Source organism: Neodiprion lecontei, chromosome 6 (genome assembly GCF_021901455.1).
Source record: "Neodiprion lecontei isolate iyNeoLeco1 chromosome 6, iyNeoLeco1.1, whole genome shotgun sequence".
In the NCBI taxonomy this organism is placed as follows: Eukaryota; Metazoa; Arthropoda; class Insecta; order Hymenoptera; family Diprionidae; genus Neodiprion; species Neodiprion lecontei.
Genome location: NC_060265.1, coordinates 4303075 through 4330300, shown reverse-complemented (window position 1 = coordinate 4330300; position 27226 = coordinate 4303075). Strand labels below are relative to the sequence as shown.

The 27226-nt window shown below is 40.1% G+C and overlaps 4 protein-coding genes across 7 annotated transcripts; all 4 read right to left on the bottom strand.

The window, feature by feature from the left end:
• Nucleotides 1–574: 574 nt before the first annotated feature.
• LOC107217965 (nose resistant to fluoxetine protein 6) lies at nucleotides 575–5301 on the bottom strand. Of its 4 annotated transcripts, XM_046744119.1 has the most exons (11): nucleotides 4964–5102; nucleotides 4464–4555; nucleotides 4204–4363; nucleotides 3865–4129; nucleotides 3466–3626; nucleotides 3152–3320; nucleotides 2198–2400; nucleotides 1991–2111; nucleotides 1711–1900; nucleotides 1447–1589; nucleotides 575–1370 (listed from the first exon to the last, which is right to left on the bottom strand). In XM_046744119.1, exons 2-11 carry the CDS (start codon nucleotides 4492–4494, stop codon nucleotides 1179–1181), a joined length of 1635 nt encoding a protein of 544 aa, XP_046600075.1. In that variant the 5' UTR covers nucleotides 4495–4555; nucleotides 4964–5102; the 3' UTR covers nucleotides 575–1178. The 4 variants fall into 4 exon arrangements, with proteins under 4 accessions (XP_046600075.1, XP_015511175.2, XP_046600073.1 ...); XM_015655689.2 differs by having other exon boundaries at nucleotides 4204–4555; nucleotides 4964–5301; XM_046744117.1 differs by having other exon boundaries at nucleotides 575–1333; nucleotides 4204–4555; nucleotides 4964–5301.
• A 103-nt stretch (nucleotides 5302–5404) lies between these two features.
• LOC107217962 (nose resistant to fluoxetine protein 6-like) lies at nucleotides 5405–10241 on the bottom strand. Its single transcript, XM_046744116.1, has 10 exons — nucleotides 9892–10241; nucleotides 9367–9730; nucleotides 9015–9291; nucleotides 8578–8738; nucleotides 8255–8423; nucleotides 7797–7999; nucleotides 7606–7726; nucleotides 7322–7511; nucleotides 7048–7190; nucleotides 5405–6979 (listed from the first exon to the last, which is right to left on the bottom strand). The coding sequence occupies exons 1-10, from the start codon at nucleotides 10136–10138 to the stop codon at nucleotides 6773–6775; spliced, it is 2082 nt and encodes a 693-aa protein (XP_046600072.1). The 5' UTR covers nucleotides 10139–10241; the 3' UTR covers nucleotides 5405–6772.
• Nucleotides 10242–12106: 1865 nt separating this feature from the next.
• LOC107217961 (nose resistant to fluoxetine protein 6) lies at nucleotides 12107–15298 on the bottom strand. Its single transcript, XM_015655685.2, has 10 exons — nucleotides 15043–15298; nucleotides 14462–14825; nucleotides 14108–14384; nucleotides 13845–14005; nucleotides 13526–13694; nucleotides 13181–13377; nucleotides 12979–13102; nucleotides 12700–12889; nucleotides 12402–12544; nucleotides 12107–12313 (listed from the first exon to the last, which is right to left on the bottom strand). Exons 1-10 carry the CDS (start codon nucleotides 15296–15298, stop codon nucleotides 12107–12109), a joined length of 2088 nt encoding a protein of 695 aa, XP_015511171.2.
• A 2211-nt stretch (nucleotides 15299–17509) lies between these two features.
• Nucleotides 17510–26865, bottom strand: LOC107217960. The gene is made up of 21 exons (XM_046743110.1): nucleotides 26532–26865; nucleotides 26025–26430; nucleotides 25670–25946; nucleotides 25398–25582; nucleotides 25099–25267; nucleotides 24820–25022; nucleotides 24546–24669; nucleotides 24097–24286; nucleotides 23887–24029; nucleotides 23618–23811; nucleotides 23178–23243; nucleotides 20740–21098; nucleotides 20274–20646; nucleotides 19920–20196; nucleotides 19590–19750; nucleotides 19018–19183; nucleotides 18699–18895; nucleotides 18505–18625; nucleotides 18213–18402; nucleotides 17975–18117; nucleotides 17510–17907 (listed from the first exon to the last, which is right to left on the bottom strand). Exons 1-21 carry the CDS (start codon nucleotides 26836–26838, stop codon nucleotides 17713–17715), a joined length of 4446 nt encoding a protein of 1481 aa, XP_046599066.1. The 5' UTR covers nucleotides 26839–26865; the 3' UTR covers nucleotides 17510–17712.
• Between the last annotated feature and the right edge of the window lie 361 nt (nucleotides 26866–27226).

The following is a 27226-nucleotide window of genomic DNA, read 5'->3' as shown; positions in this document are numbered from 1 at the left end:
TATTTAGCATCAGCATTTGAATGCTGCTCCGCGACGGCTAGATCAAGACGCAGGGCGTCTGCGCCGCGACGCCCGCCACGCGGTCCCGCTTCCCCACTCCTCGGCGTACCTCACCCGGGGCGTCGCGACGCCCGAAGAGCATATCACGGTGCTCGAAATATACTTATCTGTCACGGTGAATTCTCATCCCAATATAGAGGTAACTTCATGCATCTGCAAGAAAATTCATGTCCGAAGATCCGAAATCTGTTCGCCAAACATCGCATTATACGCTTTTCGCTCTTAGTGATCCAACAAATTGTCACGTCTCCACTTCCGGCTCGACCTCATACCAAGATATCGCTTCAGCGGAATTCTGTTCCACGACGATGTTCTTTCACTGACATGAACCTATCGTATGCAGATTATGCACATCGTGCGCAGGTATCTGTTCACATATTAATTGTTAAGGATAAATTCGAAACAATTGCGCAGTCGTTCACACACGAACGGAGAAGTCCACGAAAATTCATTTATCATCTGAACACTTGTGAGAAGAAATTTTTTGGGATTTCGTTTTTGTTTTTTTTTTTTAAGACGTTATGTTCTTAATCCCATGCCTATCTCTTCAGATCAATCCTTCACAGTGTTTCAAGTATTTTACTGTTTGCGGCATGAGAGCCCATTTCCTCAGGCGACTCTTGTAACACGCATTATATTCGGGAGGAAATGTGGGACAAAAAAGGGGTCTTGCAGGTTTCTTCGTAGGGCGAACACCGATTTGTTTATCGGGGCACAAAGTTAGGCCACATTCAGAATATCATGATTTTCCTTATAATTATCATTTCTTTAATAAAATTCTGATATTTCTTGTATTTTTATTCATTTATTCGTTAAGTCATTACACATTTGAGTACTTCTGGTAATTTCTGTTAGATTGTTGATAAATATTATGTTAAAAATTTTCCTACGCACATTTTAATAATACGAAACTCATTGAGTATGCTCGATGAATAACAAAAATAATCGACAAACCAAGTTGGAAAAGGGCAATTTCTTGTGATTCTCTTTATTGCTCGTAAACAACGATAGATGAGTAAAGAATAACGAAATTCGATTGAAATATTTTAACAGCAGCAAATATCTGAATAATATTCCATAGTAGTATAACAACGGTGGAAACTGAAGAATGTAGTATATCACTTGTCTTTTGCAGCCTCATTTGAAATCCTTGTCTTCTTGTCAAACCCTTCCGTTGGTATGGCTTGGTTTGATCCTAATACGCGATTGGTGAAAATATTTTCCAGCACCGCAGCTGGGGCTTCGAAACATAGGTATACGAAAAACCCCACCCCTATTGACATCACCATATTAGTTAAATAAGCTTCAATCTGCAACAAGTTCGGTTGTTATGTTTGGGTGCAAGTTGAATAAATGAATGAATAAATGGGTTTCTTTTCAACTCACGATTGTTGAGTTGGCAACAAAGTCAAGGGTTATTTCATGCGTCAGCCTCATCACTTGAATCCCAACGTGTATCAAATAAATTGAATATGAGATCCGACTTAGTGGCTGGAAAAATGGCGAAGACAAGAAACCGGTAACGGGTCCTGAAATTTCAGCAAATTTACGTGCTCGCTATTAGATTCCCATTCGCCTGCGCGATAAAGAAGCATTGTAAGGGATTCACGGTGTCATGCGATTTCCAATCAAGTAATTGAATCTACTTACCTCCGTAACCCTGAGTACACGCGTAAACGATCCAGGCAACGGCAATCGACCAGAACGGACGTGACGTAAGAGCATACACAGTTTCCAATGCAAGGTTATACCCAATATCAGTGTTGTAGATATAGTGAGTAGACCCTATGCAAAGTAGCATAAGAACACAAGCTATGATCCAACTGATCGCTGCGTTCACCTGAATCGCAAACATTTTTAATGAGTAGGACTCGAACGCTCATCGAGTACGGATGTAATTGATAATCTCCAGAAAAATCATCTGAATAACCTTTGTCAGCTGCCTTTTTGTATTCGCGACATCGTAACCCAAAAGGACCCCCAGAAAGTAAGGAAAACCTCTATTGTAAGTAGGCATGTAGAAGTCAAATAAATTTTCCGATACAATTTTCCTGTAATAGAAAATATTGACGATAACGATTTTGCTGTTTGTTCAACAAACTATCCTGATATTGTATATATTACAGTATTGACTGACCCTTGTTCAACGCGCAAAGCAGAAAGTCTATTAGAGTAGCCGCTGGTAGCTAAAACGACAGGTGGTATAGCAACAGAGATTACGAGGAAGCAGCCAAGTAGACGGAGTCCGTATTTTGGCCAGCGATGAAGCGAATACATTATAATCGAAGATATCCAAAACAGTTGCATTTCTGCAGCCAAGTACCAGCTATGTATGAGGCACTGAAATTTCACACAATTCCACCATCTTCAAAGGTTCAAATACATTCGAATACGTGAAAATGATACTGTCACTAACTAATGAAAATCAACTTTATTAAAAACAACAAAAAAAATGTAAAAATTTATGTTCAGGTTCATGTTAATACAGAGGAAAAAACGCTTAGATAAAATCAGAAAATGAAAATATGTTTGTTACGGTACCTAAGGATAGAGATTTGAGTTAAATTATGTGGGAGGGGTGTAAGAGTAACGGACCCTGTGTTGTCAGACAAAAGTTTCTTGAATTAGCCACTGGAATCGGGCGCCACAATCGGGCAGCAACGACGCGCGCTGGGTTTCAGATTTTTCAGTCGAGTTCTAGACACGGTGACGACCAGAAGTGAGTAGTTGAGTAGATTTCGGTATTCAAACAACAGCGATACGAGGGAAGAGTCCGTCAATTTGAAGAAAAATTAATTGACCGTGAAGAGAAAATCTCGCCGTGGCTGGAAATGTGTGTGAGAAAATCTGGCCACAGGGGAGCAAATTTCGGTATCGTTGTGAAAACAAACACTTTGCCGATGTGCGTGCGACTTTTCTCAGCCAGTGGTCGTTTCGGTTAATAAAAGAATCGTGACGGGTACATTCTTCGAAGCATCTTCTAGACGTTTGTTGGTCGCGTGTATTATTATGTGTCAAGTGAAAGCGATCAATTGTTACAAAATTGAAATGCAGTGAGTGTTTGATTCGGGGAACACGCAAATTTACTCACCATCCTCTCTTTATTCACAAAATTCTGAAGGTACAGCAAATTGACCCACCAATTTTCATGGCAATTCTCTACGCTTCTAGCCACAAACGAGCCCCCGATGAGACCGTTTCCATTCCAACGTGCAAGAAACGAGGAAATCAACATGACGAAAGCCAAAGATGGGGTTAATCTGTAAGAGAAAATAAATCATATATACCGAATGAGCGATTTATGGAGGTTCATGGTCTGTACAGCCCAGCTAGATTCAAAGCGGTAGGCTGAATCGAGTTTAGATCGGGAATCTGATACAGTGTTATGGAGTTTTGAAAACTGACCTGAGATAGCGATGAAGGTAAAACCTCCTCCAATTAATAGGTTTTCCCGATTTTCTTGCTAGGAAAAACGAGTAAGCCATCAAAAATCCGCTCAGTAGAAAGAAAGTGTCGACAGCGAATGACGCCGCCTCGATGTAAAGAGATGTCCATGAATTGTACCACTGAAGATTATTATACATGATTAAGCTGTAAACGATTCGTTACCGATTGGTCTAACTACAAATTATTTACTCGACTGTCTCCATCCTACACGTCAGTGTTACCCGGTAAGTAAAGGGGTGAAGTTTGTCGGATATAACGTAGGCCGTAGACTTCTAAGAGTATTCTAAACTAAGATCGCATCATAATGCAGACAAGATATCATCCGGTTCTCACAATGAGATGAATTGTACAACTTACTTTATCCACGTCCGCCCGATTGACCGTCGGTATCAGAAGAAACATGAAGGACTGATGATGCACGACAATCCAGCACATGCTCAAAACTCTCATACCTTCGATCGCCGGTAGCTCTTTTGTGACGAACATTTCAAGTATATTTGTATAGAAGGAGAATTTCGAGAATTTAATCATCACAGAAGATGCTTCTGCTGGTCTACGTCTCCTCACGAAATCGCAGACAGTGCAGAATATCAAAAATACGCCAACTGCCACTACGAACATTCTGAAATTCGTTTACTGGTTATTTTCTAGTGTACACGGGGTTACCTTGGAACCGTATTCGCCGTGTAAACTCACATCGTCGATAATGTTCCAACGGAGAAACCTTCGACTTCCTCTCGTGCGCACAATGCTTCGGTAGCGCTGAATCCAAGATCGCTTAGTACCGGTATGTTCCCGAGGGCGGCATTCATGATCTGCTCAACTTGCGTCTCATTGCAAGAGGATGGAAAACAAACTGATGAGAAAATGTGATCATTAACTCGACTGATTGCAGGTGTAAGTGTGCGAAAGATCGACATAAACGACACCATGCACAGCTTCCCTCGAATACTGACGTTGTCGGATTGTCCATTGACTTCGATGCATTCATCGTACGTTCCGAGATCCAGAATGTTACCTCTTACAAATCCTGACGAGGCATCTAGCACTGCAATCCGATCACAACGTCCCAACAGAGTACGTAAATTTGCATTGATGAAATTAACAAGTTAACGTGTGTTTTTAAAATCCACGACAGCGTCGAAAATTTGTCGAGACTATACATCAGTAATAATTAAAAAATAGCGCCGAACAGTAAATATTCGCGTATCATGCTAGTAAAATTACTGAAATACTGGAATATGTAGATAACATGTCAAAAAATGTTTCATTTCTGCTGGATTCAGCAATTCACGTTTGATCAATGTTCACTCGAAAGACGTCAAACGATATATCGATTCCTTCATTTGAAATTCATTTTTATGATTCTATGTCTTAACTTTTCTCCAATCATCTATTCGAATCCTACATAAGCTCATAGAAACTCTCTTGCAATGATAATTTAGTACACTCTTACTTTGCACGGCCCATGTCTGGCCGGATTCGACCGCCTGAATTACAGCAAGAATTTCCGCCGCGCAGGTAGATTCGGACGATTGTACAGCCAATTTGATCTCTTCTTTCCACCGCATTGGTAAATAAGGAACGATATTTGTAGACGATGTTCCGATTTTTATTGTATCATTTTTCAAAGACGCGAAAACCAAGCTTTCCGTCAAAGCACAAATTAATACTGCCAAGTGTTCATTGCGAAAGAAGAACATTGTGCAATTATGTAGTTGACCGGAGTCACTAAGACCGAATGACACTTCGCGAGTGAATGTTATAGTCCTGTTCGGATCCCCACGACTTGGTTATCGGAGAACATTCCCACCGAGAACATGCTTGGTGAGAAACAGCCAATGAAAGCTCTTCTGTTCAATTACCTTTTTTGTGACAACAAGAGGACCTAACAGTGTATACGAGCGAATATTTTTACTTCAATTAAGTAGTTATACAGATACCATGTAACGGCGATCGTTATACTTCACTATTTTTTTTTTCTTTTGTTAATACCTGATATAATACAGCTGAGAATAGATTTCATCTTGAATTTTGGACCTTAAACGATCTGCCCATTACATTAAAATTTACATAAATGCATACGCGTACAAACGCTTCTATAATTCAGAACAGTCCCCATGCCTTTCCAACGACACGATATCGGGAAAACGTGAAAAAATCAGTGCATGCTTAAGCGATAGCCACAGTCAGATTATATGATTATAATTATAGTACATAATATTCTGCACGCCGCTGGTATAAACGAGCTTCAGGTAATTGTAGATGATGATACATGCCTATTGTATCACATTCTCCAGTCACTGCTTCGTTACCCATACATGTTAGTCATAATATTCCCGAATCTTTATTCTGTAAATGTGCACGTTACGATACTAGTTTAATACGATGCTAAATCGACGTCGGATTGACACCAGTGACGTTAGATCATTCTGATTTCCTATATCGCTACTACTTCTACTTCCTACATCGCAATGCAAACAAACTATCCATTCATCGTTAAAATACCAGATTTTATCGTCATTACAACGTATGGTTCGAAAAAAATAACGTACGTTCCGTGTTACCTATCAGCGGGTTCATACTCTGCAACCTCGGACGTAGTTCACGACATGTGGTTATTTTCTTTATTTATAACTGTTAGCATACGACGTACATTCGATCCGTACGTGTAATAAAGTTTTAACAGATCACAAATAATTCTGGGCAAAGTGCGTCATATCACAACTATTAAACACTGACGATAATCCCGTGCCGGTATCTATTACTGCTGTTTATTCCACCCAGTGTGTAAGATCGTTAAAATATTCTTGTACTATTGTAATCTCTCTGCATTCTCACAGTGTATTAGCAATTAATGAAAAGTATTCTTTATGTGGTATACGAATATTGTGACTAACCGATTGTCGTGCATTTACAGATTAGTATGCGAATGTTAGGCGCCAATGACTTTCAACATCGAACACTGAAGAACAAAGCGGTCAAAAATTTTGACGCGGTCCGTAAAGGCTCACTCTAACCATGATCGGCTCGATGCGTAAATTTCAAGTTAATGGATAATTCTTATTAGTACAAATAATCCCTACTCGCGTATTCATGTACAGATACAGATACTTATATGTCATAACATTTTTTGAACACGGAAAAATTGAAATTGGATAGAACTACAACTAGGGTGTGTAGAACTATTGTTTAATACTAACAATTGTCAAAATAATGTTTCCAAAAATATGTTTCCAAAAAACACTAGACAGACAACGGCACATCAGTCCTCCTTTGTCGATTCTTTTAGAATTCCTGCTTCCTTGACCTGCAGTTCCTTGTTCGTACCTTGTACCAGGGTAACTCGGTTAGACTCTGATTTGGTTTTAACGAACATTTTCTCCAGCACAACCATCGGAGATTCGAAGAATAAGGTGAAGATAAAACCCACGATGAGTGAAAGCGCCAAATCAGCAAAATAATCATAAAACTGCAAACAGATGGGTTGAATTACAAATGTCCAGATTGAAAAAACAGAAATTCAAAAGAAAAACTTACAATTAAAGAATTTGAAAACGCCACTGGAGTCCGTGCGACAGCATTCCTTCCAGATTGAATCAAAAAATGCAGCAAATATGTGGAATATGATAACCGACTAAGAGGCAAGAAGAGCGGCAAGGACAAAAATCTGTTTACGAAACCTGAAACATTGTCAACAAAGTCTTACGTCTGATCAATGAATTGTACTTCCTTACTAGAGTCAGACAAAGACTTTACGGTGTTCTGTACTTTAGCGCAGACATTTCGATCGAGCAATGAAATGGATGCTTGCCTCCATATCCGTGAGTACATGCATAAATGACCCAAGCCATGGCAATCGACCAGCATGGACGTAACGTAAGGGCGAATACAGCTTCCAATACGCGGTTATATGCAAAATTATCACTGTAGTTAAGATGAGTAGCGCACGCGCAAAATAGGAGAAGAACAAAGGTTATAAGCCAGTTGATCGATACGTTCACCTGAAAATCCGAAAATATTTCGACCGTAATCGATCGCTTGATCGTCAAAATATGATCAAAGTTTATCATCGTGTGAAAACTTTTTCTAAAATACCTTCGTTAACTGCCTCTTCTTATTCACTACGTCGTAACCCAAAAGCATTCCTACGAAGTAGGCGCCGGCTCGGTTGTAAGTCGGCATGTAGAACTTGTAAAAGTCATTCACGACCGCTTTTCTGATGTGCAAATAATTATGATGATCATCTTCTTTTCAGTGAACAGCGTATTTCATTGGCATTCACTTACCCCAGATCCACGCGCATGGTGCATATTCTATTAGAGTAACCGTTGAGAGCTAGAACAACGGGTGGTGTGACAATCGAGGCAAGAAGGAAGAAACCAAGTATTCGGATTCCATATTTTGGCCAGCGATGAAGTGGATATACAATAATTGGAGATATCCAAAAGAGTTGCATGTCGGCAGCCAAATACCAGGTGTGCAGTAAACACTGTAATTTTTCATAACCCCATAGACACGAGGTAATCAGATTTATTACAATGGACCAGGACTACTTTTGCTTTGTACGCGATCAAAAGACACATTGACATTGATGAGTGACATCCACGCTTTTCACGGTGTCTCATATACGTTTTTGGATACGCGTGTTGAAAGGTTTATCAACACTTTCTCACTTCATAAGACCTCTCAACGCAACAAATCTAACAATATATTCGATTTAGTAAAAGCGGGGAGCTGTACTCACCGATCGTTCCACATTCACCAAGTTTTGAAGGTACAATAAATTGACCCACCAATTTTCTTGGCAAGTTTGTATGCCTGTATTAAGCAAAGTGTTCCATAGAGGGCCGTTGGCAACGCGATGTGCAAGTAACGAAACGAACAACATAACGACCGCTAAGGATGTCGTGAGTCTATGAAAGACATAAAAATTTCCCATATATAGCTCCTGACTACATGCAATATTGAACGTTACGCCTGAATGAATTGTGGAACAAAAGAGTGCATTGCAATATATACGGTGTAAGCTGAACTCCATAATTTTAAATCAACGTTTTCAAAACTCACCTGATGTAACGACGAAGGTAGAGCATTGGCCAATTAATTCGCCTTCCCGATTTCATCGCTTTAAGAAGCAAGTAAGCTGTGAAAAATCCGCTCACTAGAAAGAAGGTGTCGACAGCAAATGGCGCCGCCTCAATGTACAAAGATGTCCATGAATTCAACCACTGCGGATCGATTGTGACAATATTATTGACTTGCTTGGACTGACGGTAGATGATTTGTATTATTTGAGTAAACTTATTTACGCATTAATAATCATCTCTACTATAATGCAAATCGCACATTTTGAAGAGTATTCCACGTTGTGATATCTTCCGGACAGCGAACTCTATTGGGATGATAATGAAGGTGCTTTTTTCGCATCACTTTGCCGACAAAGTAGCCTTCGATGATTAGAGCAATTGTGGTCACTATTACATTGAGTGTACAGTTCAACTTACTTCGTCGATTTCGAATACATTGACAACCAGCCTGATGAATAAAGTAAGGAATCCATGACCCAGTATAACCCAGCACATACTTAGAACTCTGAGACCTTGGACCGATCTCAGCGTATCAGGTTTAACTTTCGTGCTTAACACAGCGAGTGCATTGGTATAGAGGGAGAATTTCGCCAAAGAATCCAATGAACTAGATGCTTTTGTCGGCCTAAGTCTTCTCGCAATGTCACAGATGGTACAAGCAATCATAAACACGACAACAGCCGAGAAAAAAATTCTGAAACCAATGCACCGTTTTCTTTCATAGTCAAATCGGACTGGTTTCAAAAATCTATGTCAAAAGTCAACTCACATCGTGTAAATTTCTCCAGCATTCAAATCATCAGATCCCACTTGCGCACAGGACGCTTTACTAACTTCAAATTCTAGATCGCTGATAGCCGGTGTGTTCATGATGGTGGCATTAATTATTTGCTCAACATGAGTCTCATTGCAAGCCGATGGAACACAAAGCGATGAGAAAATACGAAGATAATCCATACCATCAAGCGCAGGTGACGTGGGAGACATCGAACCGAGCGAAACCGTGCAGTGCTTACCCCGGATACTGAAGTTGTTGTATCGCTCATTGACTTCGACACACTCGTCGTACATTCCGACATCTCTAAAGTTTCCTCTCATAAGTCCCGACTGAAAACTCGACGAGGCATCCAGCACTATTATAGGGAACAGAATCACTATTAAATGCATAATTATACATAGGTGCATACATTTTTAATGAGGCGAACCTCAACTTGTAAAGAAACAAGATCGTTTGCTATTACGATAACGGAGCATTCTTCATATACCTGACATTCAGAATTGGTTTGTTTCTTACTTTGCAAAGCCCATTCTTGGCCGGATTCGATGGCTTTTATCAACACCGCGACTTCATCCGCACAGGAAGACTCAGAGGTTTGGACAACTGATTTGAAACCTTCTATCCATGGCCGTCGTGAAGAGGTAACAATCCTTTTAACCCATACCCTACTTTTGTCCGTACCATGATCCATAGATGCAAAGCTCGAACTTTGTATCGAAGTGACGAACAGCACCGCCAAGAGTAAGTTAAGATGAGAAAACATTTCACCTTCACAGTTAGTTGTTTTCAGGAAGACTGATCGGTACGTTCTGAGGAAGAGTTGATTCCAGACTACAGCAAATGGTAGTTAAAATTTGAAATTTGGTGGGATGACACAACTTTCGACACAGCTCCTTATAAATGTTGTGTCCAACCGCAAGTTGTAGTGGAACTATAGTCAAAATACATAATTTCGTTAAAGTGTTTCCACAAGCATCATCAATACGCTAACAAACGTCATGTTTAGGTTAACCACTTAAGTGCCAAGGCGTCATAGCGGCGTCAAGCGCGACCGTGCCGCAATTACCAAAAATCCCGGAAAGCGTCATAAAGTAATTTAATATTTTTAGTGTCTCAGATGGATACTTACTTTTAAAAGCATGTGTTTTAGATATTCTTAAGGTTAAAGAATCCGATTACGACCGTAATAAGTTGTATTTTTCCGTGTATTCATTCATACAGTTTTGAGCCTCTGAAGTTGACGAATTTTTTTTATCATTTTCTCAAATCGCGTCGTAGAACGAACTATCATCATCTTTCTTTGGGGTGAATTTTTCTTTTCAAAAACATTGAATAATAATATTTACACCGCTCTGCGTAATTCACACAACGTGATTCATCGATCCATTATAAAGCCTCAAGAGGGAGGTGATAATTCGTGAGTTTTTTCTGAAAAAATTTTCACTCCAACGTTCTTTGCACTGATTCTATTTCATCACGTACGCTTTTATATCACGAGTTTATGGGTTTATGGAATGTAGTTCATTCTTATGTTTTCTACAGTGAAAGCTGCCGGTCATATAATGTGTAACGTCATTTTTGAATAATGTTGACCCCTCCCCTTTCCAAAGATAACTTGATACTGGTTTAAAAACATAACATTATCTATGTTCTCTTCATCCTCAGCACAATTCGGGTAATTTTGAAATGAACGTTAGACTCAACTATCGATAAACGAATATGGCTATATACGAGCCGAGTATTGAATAAATTCAACTTTTATGAGAAAAGCCGAAAACGCAAGAAACGGCGTTATGTGATGAAGACCCGCTTTACTGAGACCCCTCGCTCCACCTTCTAAAATACGTCACGTAATTTAAGTGCAGCCCACGGCTAATTGATACCCACACATCGGGTTCAAAGTATGAAATTGACCGCGAAACAATGCAAACAAAAATACGTTCATTGAAAATAGACGGAAAATTACAAATAATACGATAGTTCCAGACGCAACATGTCTTACGTATACATATAATATATGCATATTCAAAATTACAGTACTCGTCACAAGATGGTACTATCGGTCCGCTGTCGTCAACTCATTTCGATTCCTTGCATTCTCAGCAATTCTGTAACTAGAAACGTTTCCTTTACCTTTGGTCGACGCAGATAACCTCGGGCTTATACCTATATGAACGCACGTACGTGTTCGGCGGTATATGTATATGCAGATTTGGAATGAATTGTAACAATTTTTTCTGCCTATCAAATTACGATTGTTAATAAAAGCGTTGAAATATTCGACTTTCCACTTATTACCTAATAGAATTAAAAACTGTACGGTTATTAAAAACATTTTATTATTATTATCATTGTTCTTACATCAAGGTTTTTCCATTTCATCAACCATATAGCTGTGGAATTTTAACAGTCTACCTCTTCTTAAATCATCTCGGTCATGTAATTAAAACCGATAATGTCCGATGGTGGTTTTACTCACTACTGCGTCCTGTCCCTGAATTGGTTATTCATTTGTCGAATGACAATTAAACTTAAAAAATTTTGATAGCGAAACTGCAATGGACTATTCAATAATGCTATGAATACAACAAACGAAAATGAAGATCGATTAGACATTTGAAAACCATGGATTGCTGGTAAATTTTCATTTATAAAAAATATTTTTCAGTACCCGTAAAGTAGCCGGAAAGCACCCAGGATGATCGATTAGAGAAAAATTTTATAATAAGGATTAGGCCGCCGTCATGTTTAGCATCGTATCCTCCTCCTTCGCTTTCCCATTATTATCAGACATTTGCGGGAGAGTGCTGGATTGTTCTGATTTCTGATTATTCTTCATGAGAATTTTTTCCAATACAATAACTGGAGATTCAATGAATACACTAAGGATGAAAGCAAATGCTATCGATACCACCATGTCACCGCAAAATTCGTTGAACTGTAAAGAAATCGGGTGATTGTCGTTGCACGGGAAAAAATCGAGTCTCCGCAACAGTTACGAAAAATATATAACAAGTAAATCTCACCACCCTCAAGTCTGAAAAGACACCAGGTACCCGTGTGGAAAAACTCTTCACCCACTGAATCAACATATGCACCAAGTAAATGTTATACGTTAACCGACCCAATGGCAGGAAAATCGGCAGTGATAAGAAACTGCTAAGAAAACCTGAAAAATATTCAATCATATCGATATGCCATTGAGTTACACCAGTTTAGGTGAGAATCCTTATACGTTAAACTTAAAAACAGAAAGAGAAAAAATTGAAAGATTTGTAGATACTCAGCTTAGTTTAAAAAAAGAATTTCGCGTGTATAACTTACCACCGTAGCCCTGTGTGCATGCATAAATTAACCAAGCTGTAGCAATCGACCAGAAAGGACGCATGAAAATAGCGAACACAACTTCCCGTGCTACACTGTACGGGTAATTGGAATTGTAGCTGACATGAGTAGCGCACCCGCAAAATAGTACAAAAATACAGCTGATGGCCCAGCAGATCGATACGTTAACCTGCAGAGAATTGGTAACTTTTCAGTTGCCGACAAATAACTTGACAAAACACAGTGAAGGAACTTTTTCAATCGTAGCTATGACGATACCACCTTAGTCAGCTTCCGCTTTTTAGTCACCACATCGTAGCCCAACATAATTCCTACGAAGTAGGCGAAGGCTCGATTATAAGTGAGTATGTAGTAGTTGTAGAAGTAGTCCATCGATATTACGCTGTGAAACAACATTATTACGTACCCGTTGACTAAGCCGGTTCACCAGAATATATCATTTGATTAGCTCGCCGTTTACCTTTCGGTGAACTCCAGAATTCCGTTGGAATAACGATTGACACCTAAAATCACAGCTGGCGTAACTATTGAGATGACGAGAAAGCTGCCCAGTATTCCCAGTCCAACTTTCGGCCAGCGATACAATGGATACACAATAACTGGGGATATCCAAAAGAGTTGCATGTCAACCGCCAGGTACCAAGTGTGTAGCAAGCACTGCAATTTTGTACAATTTGATTCACATATACAAAATGTCATGCGGTAAAGGCTGTAGGCCATGCGGCAGTCGAATCATACGTTACTATCACTTCTTCCGTACAATAATGATTAATACTCGCATACGTGACTCGATGAGGTTACTCACGATATTTTCCTTGTCTACGAAGTTCTGGACGTAGAGTAAATTAAGCCACCAATTCCGTTGGCAAGGCGTTATCACCAGGTAGTTCATCATGTTCCATATCGGACCGTTCGCAATACGATGTAGCAGAAATGCGCAAAACAATACGAGCACCATTACACTTGGCGTTAATCTGTCAAGTGAGAAACACAAAATTTCGAACAGATGAAGAATCTAGCAAGGGTCTAAGATTTTATTATTATTATTATTTTATTATTAAGATAAGCTAAGATTTTTCTTCGTCGAGGTGTAATATATTCCATTCAAATTTTTTCTAGCTCACCTTACAAAACGGTGAAAATACATCATAGCCAGATTGAATTTCTTTCCCGATTTCATGGACTTCAAAAATGTGTAAGCCAACAAGAATCCGCTAATCACGAAGAATGTGTCGACGACAAAAACCGCAATTTGAACGTGCACAGAGGACCACAAATCCATCCACTGTGAATAAGTTGTTAATGAATTTTCATGCCTCTATTTCTTGCTCGAAAACATAGCATTAAGCAGGTTTTACTATCGATACGGAATCGATGCGTTACTTACTACAAATATGTCCTTGATGTTTATTGTTGGATTGAGTAATGTACTAACGTAACGATGACCTAGGACGATCCAACACATGCCCAAAAATCGTATACCCGGGATGCTGGGCATCATCTGGGGCTTTACTTCGGTACTCAATAAAGCCCGCCCGTTGATGTACAGTGAGAATTTCGATAAGGTGTCGATCAGAGTAGACGATCCTCCATACCCTCGTCGTTTCAAGAAATCACAGATAGTGCAGAAGATCACGAACTGGGCTATTGCAGTGAGCAAAATTCTGAAAAATAATTCATACCGTCTGTCGTGTGGAACGTTCAAGACTCGTTTCAATAATTCTTAAACATGGTAGCTCACATCGTCAAAATTTCTCCGGTTGTGAAATCTTCGGATGTTGGTTGTACGCAATTGACCCCCTCAATTTCAATTCCGATGTAACTGTTTTCAGACGTGTTTCCGAGGAAGGACTTTACGAGCTCTTCAATTTGGAAATCACTGCATGAAGACGGGGCGCAAATTGATGAGATAATGCCCACATTTATGTCAGTTTTCGCCGCTCTAATTGCATTGGAACGTTGCCGAATTCTCACCGTGCAATACTTCCCACGAACACTGATATTATCGTAATGGCCGCTGGCTTGAAGGCACTCGTCGTACATCCCGAGATCCCTGATATTTCCCGTCATGATTCCTGACTGAATTTTCGACGAAGCATCCAATACTGTTGGGAAACAAATTTACTGGTGAGTTGCTTTTGCGATTTATGTGACACGAGTTTTAATCTGTAAAGAGTAGAAAGTGACGAGAGGGCGGATTCTCTCATCCCTGGAATCACCACTACTCTGATTTTTTCGTATTTAGAATCGTTGCCAAATGTAACTACAATCAGGAATCTATTGGCTTTCGATATATTACAGAACAGTTGAATATTTTCTTACTTTCGAACGCCCATTCCTCTGTGGATTGGAATGCCTGTATCAGTGCCGTGAACTCGTCCTTGCAAGAAGTATCAGACGAATTTACAATCGAAGGTATCATTGCCATCCACCGAGTTTTTAAGGGCGTGCCAAACTGTTCGATAAATTCCATAATATCCATAGTATTATTGCCATCGTCTTTCAATGACGCGGAAGCCAGGCTTTGCGTACAAGCGAACAGTAGAACTGCCGCACATCCGGCACGAAACGACAACATTTTGATACTGAATGGAATCCGTCCTAACAAGACTGAACAACGCGTCCGCAATGAGAACACCTCAAAATATGATTATCATTATCTGTAACACAAGTTTACCCCATGGACTTCCGGATACCGGAGTGATACAACAGTAAACGAAATTGTGTATACTGCCATGCTTGTTATTCTGCGCTTATCTTTAGCCACTCATGCACATAAATGCATTTTCACCAGGTCATTGGGTGGGGACCCTCCCGATGATCAGCCGTCTTAAGTAGACAATACTTTAGATAAACATTCAGTATGTTTAGAGCGACTATTCTGCCGAGTTACAACTCTTCGACCCTCTTGTGTGGATCAATGACTGATCGAAGAGTAGGTCGTTACTTCGACCAGCGCTTAAATCTCGTAAAAAATCGTTGCAATTGTTTTTAGATTCAATCGGTCATTATTATATTCTCAACTCTCAAAGAGACTGCAAATTCCAAATTCAATTTAAGACACGCAAATTTTATTCCCTAGATTATTTCAGCAACAATTTTTCATCCAGATCCCAAAATGTATCGACGCCTGCTACCCTCACGGAAAAAACCCTTCAACTTGGGTGTAAATTCGCACCCCAAACTCATAGATCACGCTAAATTTCCATGAGAAAAAAGTTGAGGGTGCGAATTTACACCCAAGTTGAAGGGTTTTTTCCGTGAGGAATATATACCTACCAGTAGGATTCCTTGAAGATTAACGCTGCGAACGACACTTACCGGAAAATAGGCAAACATAATGACATCTTTTAGGCAATAAGCACGCCAAATGTCACATCAATTGCCTATCTGCCGGCGAATGTCGTTCGCAACATTAACCTTCTATAGAAACCCTACTGGCATAATTCTGTAGAATCGAAAGTTAAAAATTGGTTCACCAACAACTTACAGTGTAGGTAAAATTTGGGGATAAACTGAAAAATTGACTGTAACAGCAGGTGTCATCTGGTAGTTGTAACTACCAATCGCCCTCCCGAAACAGGAAGCAAAAAAATTTGGAATCAAATTGAGGCTAATCGTTTACTTGAGCAGTAAAAATACTTGTTCCAAAAACGATATTCGACAACTTCCTGCCTTGATTTTCAAAACGCTGCTCGATGCAGCTACTAGTGTGTTATCATACCAGATAAAAATAGACGAACGAGAGTAGCTGTCTGTCGGAAAGTGATAGGTGTCGTTCCATTATGTTCAAGTCATATTTCCAAGAAAATTACGATTCTTCATGCAGTCGAAACTTTCGGTGATCAACACCAACAAAATTAGTGTATTGAAGATAAATATTACTGTCACGGTTTTCGTAATTCTGTGGCAACTGATTGTCAAACTGTTTGTGAAACCTGAGTAATGTCCCATTAAAAGATAGACAGTTGACTCAAAGGTCGGGTCCAAACGGATCACGGGATAATTCCACGGCGTTTATCGACTCCCGTCGTAATTTAATGGTTACTGTAATAATCTGAGATACCAATAGTTCTCTGAATCGTAACGATACAAGAAATTCAGGCATATTAAAGAGAAAAGGTAATAAAATATACGGCAAATGAGCTCTGCGACTGACAACTTATCGGCTGGATAAGATAAACAGAAAACAATGCAATATGAATGCATCGGTAATTTCGAAAAGCTGAAAACTGAGGTCCGGTACGTAGTAAAAAATTTTGAAGACAGAATGATTGTGGAAAAAATGTTAATATCGGATTAATAGACCTCTACAAATAACATAAAAAGTAGAGCAAAAGAAAAACTCATTGTGGCGTTGAAGGAAAATATTTAAAAGCATGACCTAATTGTGTACTCTGTAAACACAATAATTGGAAAATTTGTATTCTGAAATTTCAGCGTTGTTGTATCAATATATACTTCGGTCGACATGATAACGTAAATAACTCTCTCGAATCAATAGAATCAACATTATTAAAAATAACCGCTCGGTTCCTTCGACAAACTGTGACACCGATCAACACGAATTGTGAGTCTGGTTTCTAAATGACAAATTCTTATTTCTTTCGCGTAACTTATAGAAGAAAAAATAGTTTGATTCAGTACGCGACCTCCACGTGAGCAGAACTCTACCCGACAATGATCCAGGAAAACAGAGACCCGGGCGATCCATCTGGCTATACGTGAAATATACTGCCAATTAGAAGTGCCAAGTTACTTCATTTGCTTTCATTTGCTTTATTGATTACTCGGTTATTGGCTGATTATTCTATGTAATTAACATATATAATATACACTATTTCACGCTAGACGGAATTTGACGTGAATCCAACGTGACACTGCAGTACAGATGAAATAACTTTTATTTATTAAATTATAAATAAGATACAGGCAAGGTGAAAAAAGGGACGAAGGCGTAAGGATGTAAGTTAAGTATTATAAACTTTGAGATCAGCATTCATCCATCCCATCGTTACGAATCCCAGTCTTTTTTTCGTTGTCAGTTTTCAACTTTCCCAAAGATTCTGGTTTCCCACCACGACTTGTGAGAATTTTCTCTAATGCTATAACTGGAGATTCGATAAATAAACTGAAGACAAATGCTATCGGGATGGCCAGCAGCAGATCACTTATGTACTCGTTAAACTGCAAGGAAATTGAATATCATCGGTAAAAGAAGGACCGAGCCATAAGAAAAGATCAACAAACTTACCAAGTCAAAATTTGAAAATAAGGTAGGAACTTGCGAAGCTGAATTTTTCGCCAATTGAATCACAAAATGCACCAGATATATGCAATATGACAATCGACTCAGAGGCAGGAAGAATGGTAGCGATAAAAAGCGAGTGATGGGACCTGAAATATTTTTAATCAAATTCGGTAAATAATTTCTAATTACAAACCGATATATTGGCATAATAATAAGGTTGAAAATTCTGATGGATACTCACCTCCGTAGCCGTGAGTACACGCGTAAATCATCCAAGCTATGGCGATGGACCAGCATGGACGCAATACTAAGGCGTAAAAAATTTCCACCGCCAGATTATACGCATAATTACTGTTGTAGGAATGATGAGTAGCACCGGCGCAAAATATCAGAAGCACAGCGGCGACAGCCCAGGCGATTGATGCGCTTACCTGAAAGTAAGTAAGACACAAATCAATCACAAATGAATTGAGTCGAGAAAACGTACCTCAAGAATTCAGTGATTTGTCTAATTTTATATGACTTTCAGTTACCGGAGTGAACAGCCTTTTCCGATTTATCGTGGAGTAACCCAATATGATTCCGACGAAGTAGGCACAGGCTCGATTGTAAGTGGGTATGTAAAACTTGTAGAAGGCGTCCAGCGATCCTAGTCTGCGAGATAAACGATTGTCAACAACCGACACAAACTACTCAACGACATGATCCACCAGCCGCACTCGCTTACCCCAGGTCGAAATTGATGAGTGCGTTGGAGTAGCCGTTTACACCAAGAACGACACCTGGCGTAACCACAGAGGCCACAAGAAAGCTTCCGAGAATACCAAGTCCAATTTTTGGCCAGCGTTGCAAAGGATAGAAGATTAGTGGAGTTATCCAGAAGAGTTGCATGTCAACAGCCAAGTACCAGGTGTGAGGCAAGCACTGGAATTTTGCACGATTTCGTTTAAATGATATCAAAAGATGCCGTCGCCATTGGTTCCTAAGCCTCGTGGCAGTGGTGAACTAACTATGTATGGCTTGATGCAAGGCGAAAATTTACTCACCATTTCTTCCTTGCGTACGAAGTTCTGTACGTACAATAAATTGACCCACCAATTGTCACGACAAGGTTGTACGATGAAGGTCATCGTGTTCCATACGGGACCGTTTGCAGTCCGATGGAGCAGAACAGCAGTGAATAACACGATCGCGGCGACGCATGGCGTTAATCTGCAAAGTCGAGAAGATTTTGTCAGTCAGACTCTGTACATCGGGGCAGACTAACTGGGAACATTAGTTTGGTATCCCCCTGCGATTTCATTGCAGCTCATGTATGTTGTAGAAATGTTGAACATTGAAGACTAAAAGTTAATCATATTTTTAAGTGGCGGGCAAACGGTTTAAAGGGATGAAAACTACTCCCAAAGGTAGGCATTCGATGGGGTGGTTTCTCAGTTTCGGATACAAGCACTAGATCTATTTGAATGAATTATTCGTCAATAAAAACATTTCAGCGATGGTTTCATTCAAATACATCGAGTGCATCAAGAAAACACCATCTTTGCGTCTTTTAATTTTCAGTGTTCTACAAAATAAGTAAGTGACACCATGTTTTGAGGTGAAATTTATGGCCTACCTAAGGTAACGGTGAAGGTACATCATCGGCAAATTGATATTCTTTCCAGCTTGTGTCGCCTTGAAGTGCAGATGACTCATTAAAAATCCACTGACCACGAAGAAAGTGTCGACGGCAAACGGTCCCAATAAGATGTAAAGAGAAGTCCACGAATTCAACCACTGTAAGTGAGTATTGAATCTCTTATGTCGCTATTTGTCACTCGAAAGTAAAAAAGAGGTAGCCTTACACAATTCCGTTATGTATGGGAGAGGAATTTTTAATCAGTCGCGGAGGCTGCTTAATTAACTGTTACCCTTACTCCTCGTTTCTCTGAAAATTACCACTTACTTCCGGAATATCCAAGAGGTTAACCATCGGCCTCAACAATGACGTGACGTAACGATGACCGAACACGACCCAACATGTGCTCAAGAATCGAATGCCATGTATAGCTGGCAGAGTTTGAGGAGTGACTTTCATTTTAAAAATGTTGAGCGCGTTGGTGTACAGAGAAAATTTCGCCAGAGTGTTCATTAAAGTAGACTCTTCAGCATATTCGCGTCTTCGCACGAAATCGCAAATGGTGCACCCCACGACGAACGCTCCAATCGTCGAAAAGAATGTTCTGAAAAGGATTTGCCATTGATCGAATGAAGCATTCTGTGATTCTATTATCGTGAAATTTTCGGCGCTGTATCTTACATTGTCAAAATTTCTTCGACGGTGAAATCTCCATATTCTAAGGGCGTACAGCTCGCTGTATTGACTGTAAGTCCTAAGTCGCTGATGATCGTGGTGTTATTAAGAACGCTATTTATAAGCTCCACAACATCGGTCTCATTGCAAGACGATGGCACGCAAATTGACGAAGTCGTGATCCCCGTCGACGTATCGCTGGTGTCGCTGGTATCGGTGGATGTATTGGACGCCAAACCAAGTGCAATCATGCAATGCTTTCCCTGAACAGTGACGTTATTGTACTGACCATTGGCCCCGATGCACTCGCCGTACATCCCGAGGTCACGTATGTTACCGTTCAGGATTCCCGACTGAATTTTCGAAGCCGCATCCAACACTGTTGGCCAAAAAACACAATCGTAAGCCGAAAATTTCTCAATTTTTTTATTATGCCGTTGTAAACCATCGACGAGAATTTATCCATACTCACTTTGCAGCGCCCACAGCTGACCGGATTGAATTGCCTGATTCCATGCTGCGAGCTCCTCCTCGCAAGTAGAATCGGACGATCTTACTGCAGAAATGATTTCATCCCTCAACGGAGATTGCAAGTCGTCGAAGGCCTGTTGGAGCACTGCTTTAGTGTTCTCCGCATCATTCACCGATACCGCGGAAGCTAAACTTTGCAACAAAGCGAACAGTAAAACTGTCGCATGCCCGCAATGGATTAAAAACATTTTGCTACTGAGATTGAATTGGTCTGATTCGAGTGAACAATACGTCCAGAATGCACACAGCGATAACAGAGCAAATATATGAAATACCGAACAACGACTATTATCTATCACATTCGAATGTGATTTCATTCAACGGATTCCCGCAATATATTGTATTCGAGTAGTCGTGGTTAATCTTGCAAACACCATCACACCAGCATGATCGTTCATTCTGCTGGCCAATGGATGACAACGTGACCGCATATCAAAATAATGTACAGTAGAACCTCGATCACTTACGCAAACTGGATGGGACTCAAGGGGGAACATTTTGTAATGCGTAATAGATTATCCCAATAAGCTTTCGTTACAATTTTCTTGCAATTTTACTATGCCAGGATGTACAATAGAAACCTATCTACACATCAACACCTATCTACCAATCGATGGACGTATTCTCGATCTTTCCTTGTAGAGAAAAATATCTTATCGAGTCTTGTTTATACAACGCTGGTATTTCTTCGGAGTTGATCAGATGATGTCGTTTACTTCGCTCTTTTTATACAATATCGATGACCAGCACCGATCATCTGCTGTCCCATTAACCGATGCCTAGATGATCGAGATTCTACTATACATGAATCCCTTCTTAATCGAAGGTGTAAATAACTTATTTTTATCAACGCGTGAATAATAATATGTCTCTTGCCAACTCATCGCACTTCCTCTTATCGATAAAAGCGTTTCGTCTGTGAATGCGTCTGGCGAGTATTGAAATTCATTATTCGGAATTAGTAACGATACTTGACTTGTCGACCTTTGATGCATTAGTCAAGTCCAAAGTGTATTATTTTAATCGCAGATTACTCACGCCTCCTCAGATTTTATCATGAATCTGAAAAAATTTCGGGCTTTCGCATCACGGGAATACAACCCCGTCGTTTATTTTCTGGCATAGATGAATCTCCAAATCAAATTACAGAGTAATCCAATGCTCGACAATATTTCATCTTAAATTAATCAACTTGGGACAATTTTTAACATTTACTACAAAATACGGGATTCCAACACGTTAATTTTGTAGAATGTATGTCACCGCGCAATAAATCCATGAGATACTTTATATGACAAAAATGCTATGTAAAAACCAAAGGATACTATCACGTGTCGACTGGATAAGATTACAGCAGGCCCGACGGATTAAAGCCTTTATCGTGATCAAGATCGATGTAAAACGTGTCAAGAAATTCCCGTAACTGATTCAGCCTTTCGCCAGCGAAATTCCACCTGGCACGTGGAACTTAATGAGTACACTGCCATGACGAAAAAATGAACTTTGATGCACAGGATATTGCATCGGAAAGATGATTATCGGCTACAAATTTGTGGAAATGATGATCGACGGTCAATGTTAGTGACTTTGTAGAGTCCTCGGACACTGTGCCGTGTATCGGTGCGCTGACAAATGAAAGAAAAAGACGACGCACATTAGTCTGAAAGTGAAAGAGGCTGGCCAAAAATAGTTAAAATCTTTTATTTAGGTGAAATTTTAAAAACTACAGACATTACATTAATGTGTAAAGTACACAAATGGAAGTTATCTCGTCTACCTACTGAGTTAAAAAATAATACGAAAAATTTGAAAGTCGAGACGGCCATTCCAAAATTATGGATGGAAGTCTCAAAATCATATTTCATTTTCACGAAAAAATGGTAAAATGCTGAATTCAAAAATAATGTTGGAAATTGACTTTTTTGATAAATTTATTTAAAGGTGCGAGTACGGAAATTTTTCACGTTGCTGAATCCATGGCATAAATGGGATCAAATGAGAACTATCGAACTATTTCATAATGAATACTTTGTATTCAAACATTTTATACCATATCCATACATCCTAACGCATAACGTAGATTAAAGAATTGCGGAGCAGAGTGACTCGTCGCTCCTTGTAACGATTGTATTTAAAACGAACTAGCGATCAAAAGATATTGACCATTAGAGTCCACTTTAGGAACGATCATCGTGCTAAGCTTGTTCACTCATCGGAGACAAATTACTGAACAGATAAGCCAGAGCCTGAGCAACTTTGAGGAAGAGCGACTCACAGTGGCAACGAACCCGACTAATGATTTACTGAGAAAAATGACTGCAGACGATAAAGTAACCTTCATTTATCTTCACTATCAGCTGTGGCTTCGAATTGACTTACCTCCTATTGATGATCCAGAGGCCAGCCTTAGCGGCTGACTGTGCAAACTGCACAATCTTCGTTGTGCTTTAATTAAAATCAGTAACAAGTTGCAGAAAATTAAGTAGTTGGAAGATCAAATAATTGGTCAGCATCTTTGATAAATTTAGTTCAAAGTTTTCATTACGTTTATTTATTGTAAGCAAATCTTCATACAATGTCTGTATCAATTTTACTGAATTTCACACCGAAACGTTTGAGCGACTATGTATTTATTTGTAAACAATTGATAGGTACAGCAAAATGTCTTAAAATTGTTGACACGGTCCACTGACTAATCGTTCCGTTGAATTTACAGCTGATGTCATCGGAACTTCTTATGATCGACCTGTTTGGTACAATGACTACGCACTGTCCGACAACTATATGAAGATAATGAAACGTTAGAAGTTAATAAATTTCATTCAAATTTCACAGATTTCCCTCTTGCATATGTCTTGCCAATCATTTTCACAAAGTTCAGCCGTGACGTGTCCCAACTCCAGTGAAAACCTTTGAAACTTTTTTCGAGAACCATCACCGGGGCTTCAATGAAAATATTGAACAGAAAGGCCATTCCAATTGAGATCGCCAGATCACCCCAAAACAAATGGAACTGCAAAGCAATGTTCATTGTCAGTAGTTATACAAAAGCGTTGTGAACGCTACTTAATTCCAAAGGTGTACTTACGATTTGAAACTTCAAAAACACTACCGAAGTCCGGGTCACAGCTGCAGTCGAAACCTGTATCACAAGATGGACCAAATAAACGCAATACGAGAGTCGACTCAGAGGCAGAAAACCTGGCCATGAAAGCGTCTCCGCGATGGGACCTAAATCATTACCAAATAAAGTGAATCAGCCGACTTGATTGATCTCAAATTTTGCGTAAATGCTCACCCCCGTAGCCCTGAGTGCATGCGTAAATTATCCACGCCACTGCGATTGCCCATGCAGGTCGAGCAAAGGCTGCATACGCTGATTCGAAGACCACGTCGTAGACATAGGAATCGCTGTAAAGGTGCCAAGTGGCAATGGCACACAGTGACATGAGAGAGCATGCCACGGTCCAGAGGATTGCTACCTGGAGCTAAAACACAAGGCGGAAAAACATCGTTGGTGGAAGACTCGTAGGAATGAAGCGCAAATACCGAGGGGCTGCTCACTCGCTTATTCCGTGGTTCATCGATTTCCGAAATGAATCGATTTCTTGCGATTTCGCGATTTTCGTAACGCCTGAATCAATGAGATTTCCAGCGATTCCCAGCGATTGCCTATCTGATTTTTTGTAAAATGGTTCAATGATTTCCTAAGTGAGCAGCCCCTCGGCAAATACTCGGTCGCATCACCTTGGATAGACGAAGCTTCGTCGTTGCAATTACGTATCCGAGAACAACGCCCACCAGATAAGCGGATGATCGATGAACGGTGGACATGTAAACGTTGACGAAGTTTTCCCGGAACTCCGGTACGCTAAAAATGCGGTGAACATTAATCGAGGATTAGTATCAGTAGTTTAATTTTTGATTCCGCTTGGGGTTCGGATAGATGTTTGTAGCGACCATAAAAAAAACCACTTTACAATGTAGGTGCACATTACTGATTACTGTCGATGACACTCACCTCGTGTTATTTCTGACTTTCAAGAATGCGCTTGTGTGACCGTTGATGGCAAAGAGAACCGGTGGCACAATTACCGATACAAAAAGAGAGAAGCTGAGAATTCTGCGGATGTGTTTTGACCAGTAATACGAAGCGGTCAGGATGACTCGAGATATCCAAAATAGTTGCATGTCAGCGGCCAAATGCCAAGTGTGTGGTAAACACTGCAATTCAACATTTTTATTTTATTTTATTTTTTGAACTTTGTGAAGGTATAACCTTCTACAATTAATTGCTCACCATGTTCTGTGGATTTATAACATTCTGCAAGTAAAAAAGATTGGTCCACCAATTCTCTCGGCAACTGTCTACCATGATGCCAATCAAGTGTTTCCACACTGGGCCAGATCCGACGTGACGAAGACAGAATGCGGTTAACAGAATCAAAACCGCGATGCATGGTGTTAATCTGCAACGAATATCAGACGATTCGACGAAAGGCGTATGTGTGCGAAATATTGGCAAGATGTAAAAGCTTCTCAGCAATGATAATGAAAGACTTGGTGCAACAATGTAATGAATGTAATTTTTCTACACACCTAATGTATCGATGAAAACAGGTCTTGGGTAAGTTGAACTTCTTCCCTGATGAACCGTTGGATTTCAGAAGCTGGTGACTCGTCAGAAAGCCACTGACAACGAAAGAGACATCAACCGTAAAAGATATCATGAAAACGAACAATGCGTACCATCTACTCTGCCACTGGAAATAAGCATCTTCTTTTTGTTGTTCATATCAATTGAACAAGGCTTGTCAAAATTATGGAGAACTTGGCACGGTAAGTTTTTAAGCTAACCATGCAATACTCACTGCCAAGAAGTCAGCCAGGTTTGCAACAGGACTAATCGCAGTGATAAAGCACCGGTGAACAAGGACAACCCAACACGTGCTTAATACTCGCAGTCCGTGAACAGCCGACATTGTGCCCGGTGTAGTTTTTGAATTCAACAAATCCAGCGTACTTTTTTGGAGCGAAAATTTTGATAGTATCTTTACCACTTCACACGAACCATGGTTCCCGATTCCCCCCAGATGATCGCAGATGGTGCAAAATATCAGGAAAATCACAAGCACGGTGACGAAGAATCTAGGAAATGAAAATACGGCGTCAAACGTAATACACTGACCTTTGTCTCAGCTGACCAGTATCCTTTTTTAAACTCACATAGTCAGAATTTCCGGCAGAGTCAAGTCATTCTCGGTTGATCGCGAACATATTACCTTGGCAATCCTTGTTCCTGACCTTGAAAATTCTGGTGTTCGATCGCTGATTCGTCGGACGATCCTCAAGACATCTTCCTCGTCACAGGACGAAGGCAAACAAATAGACGAGCTGAAACTCACGGAATTTTCGGCACTCTGACCCAGTGGAGATAACCTCTCCATTAACAACATTACTGAAGGATCGCTAAAGAACTCGGGGGAGACCAACAACGAGATCATACAGTGTTGGCCTGTGATGTTCGAAGGATTGTACCGGACACCAACCTCCACGCATTCGTCGTACATTCCCAAATCGTGGACATTTCCTTTCAGGATACCAGGTTGAATTTTGGACGATGCGTCCAGCACTGCATGATCGCAAGAAGTTAATTTTATACTTGCATCTAACAGCTCGCCACTTGAGACCATCATTTGAATGATATGTTTTATTCATTTTATCGCTACTCACTTTGCAGAGCCCATTTTTCTCCAGCGGCAAAACTTTCCCAAAGTAATTTGATGTCTCTCGCGCAACGAGACGAATTTTCTGCTTTATCCGTACTTCCTACGACAATTTTTGCCGCTCTACGGATGCTCGCTAATGTCTTGCCAATATCCGAAAGCTCCGTCGTTGCCCCCGCACTGAGAAAGGAGAAAACGAAGTTCAGGATCACAGTTAATAGCAGAACTCTCGCGTGACTAAATTCCGGGATCTGCATTTTAACAATGACCGAGTTATGAGAATGCAGGAGCCGGTGCAACGATATCTCAGTCATATATTTGGAAAACAAAAGCCTGTTCCTTGAAATCTCGTTTCTAGAAAGACCGGTTTTTTGGCGCATGTATTTGCCACTACGCCTGGCTTGGTTGAAAATACATTTTGACCAAAGATCAGCGATATTAGGAAGCGGCCCTGTGTTTATGTCAGTGTTCTGAGCTATTGTTGATATAAATTAGGCAAGGAAAGAATGGGTTATACAAATAAAATACGGTTCAGATGTATTACAAAAAATATGACTGACTCGCCTTCGCTTTTCTTTATTTCAATTTTCATACCCGTACGGCTTACAATTAGCTAGAATTTCATGTTTGACACAAACAAGTCTCTGTGCTCGCTCAATAACACGGATACTACAGTATGTGTTGATCGGAAATATATGAAAC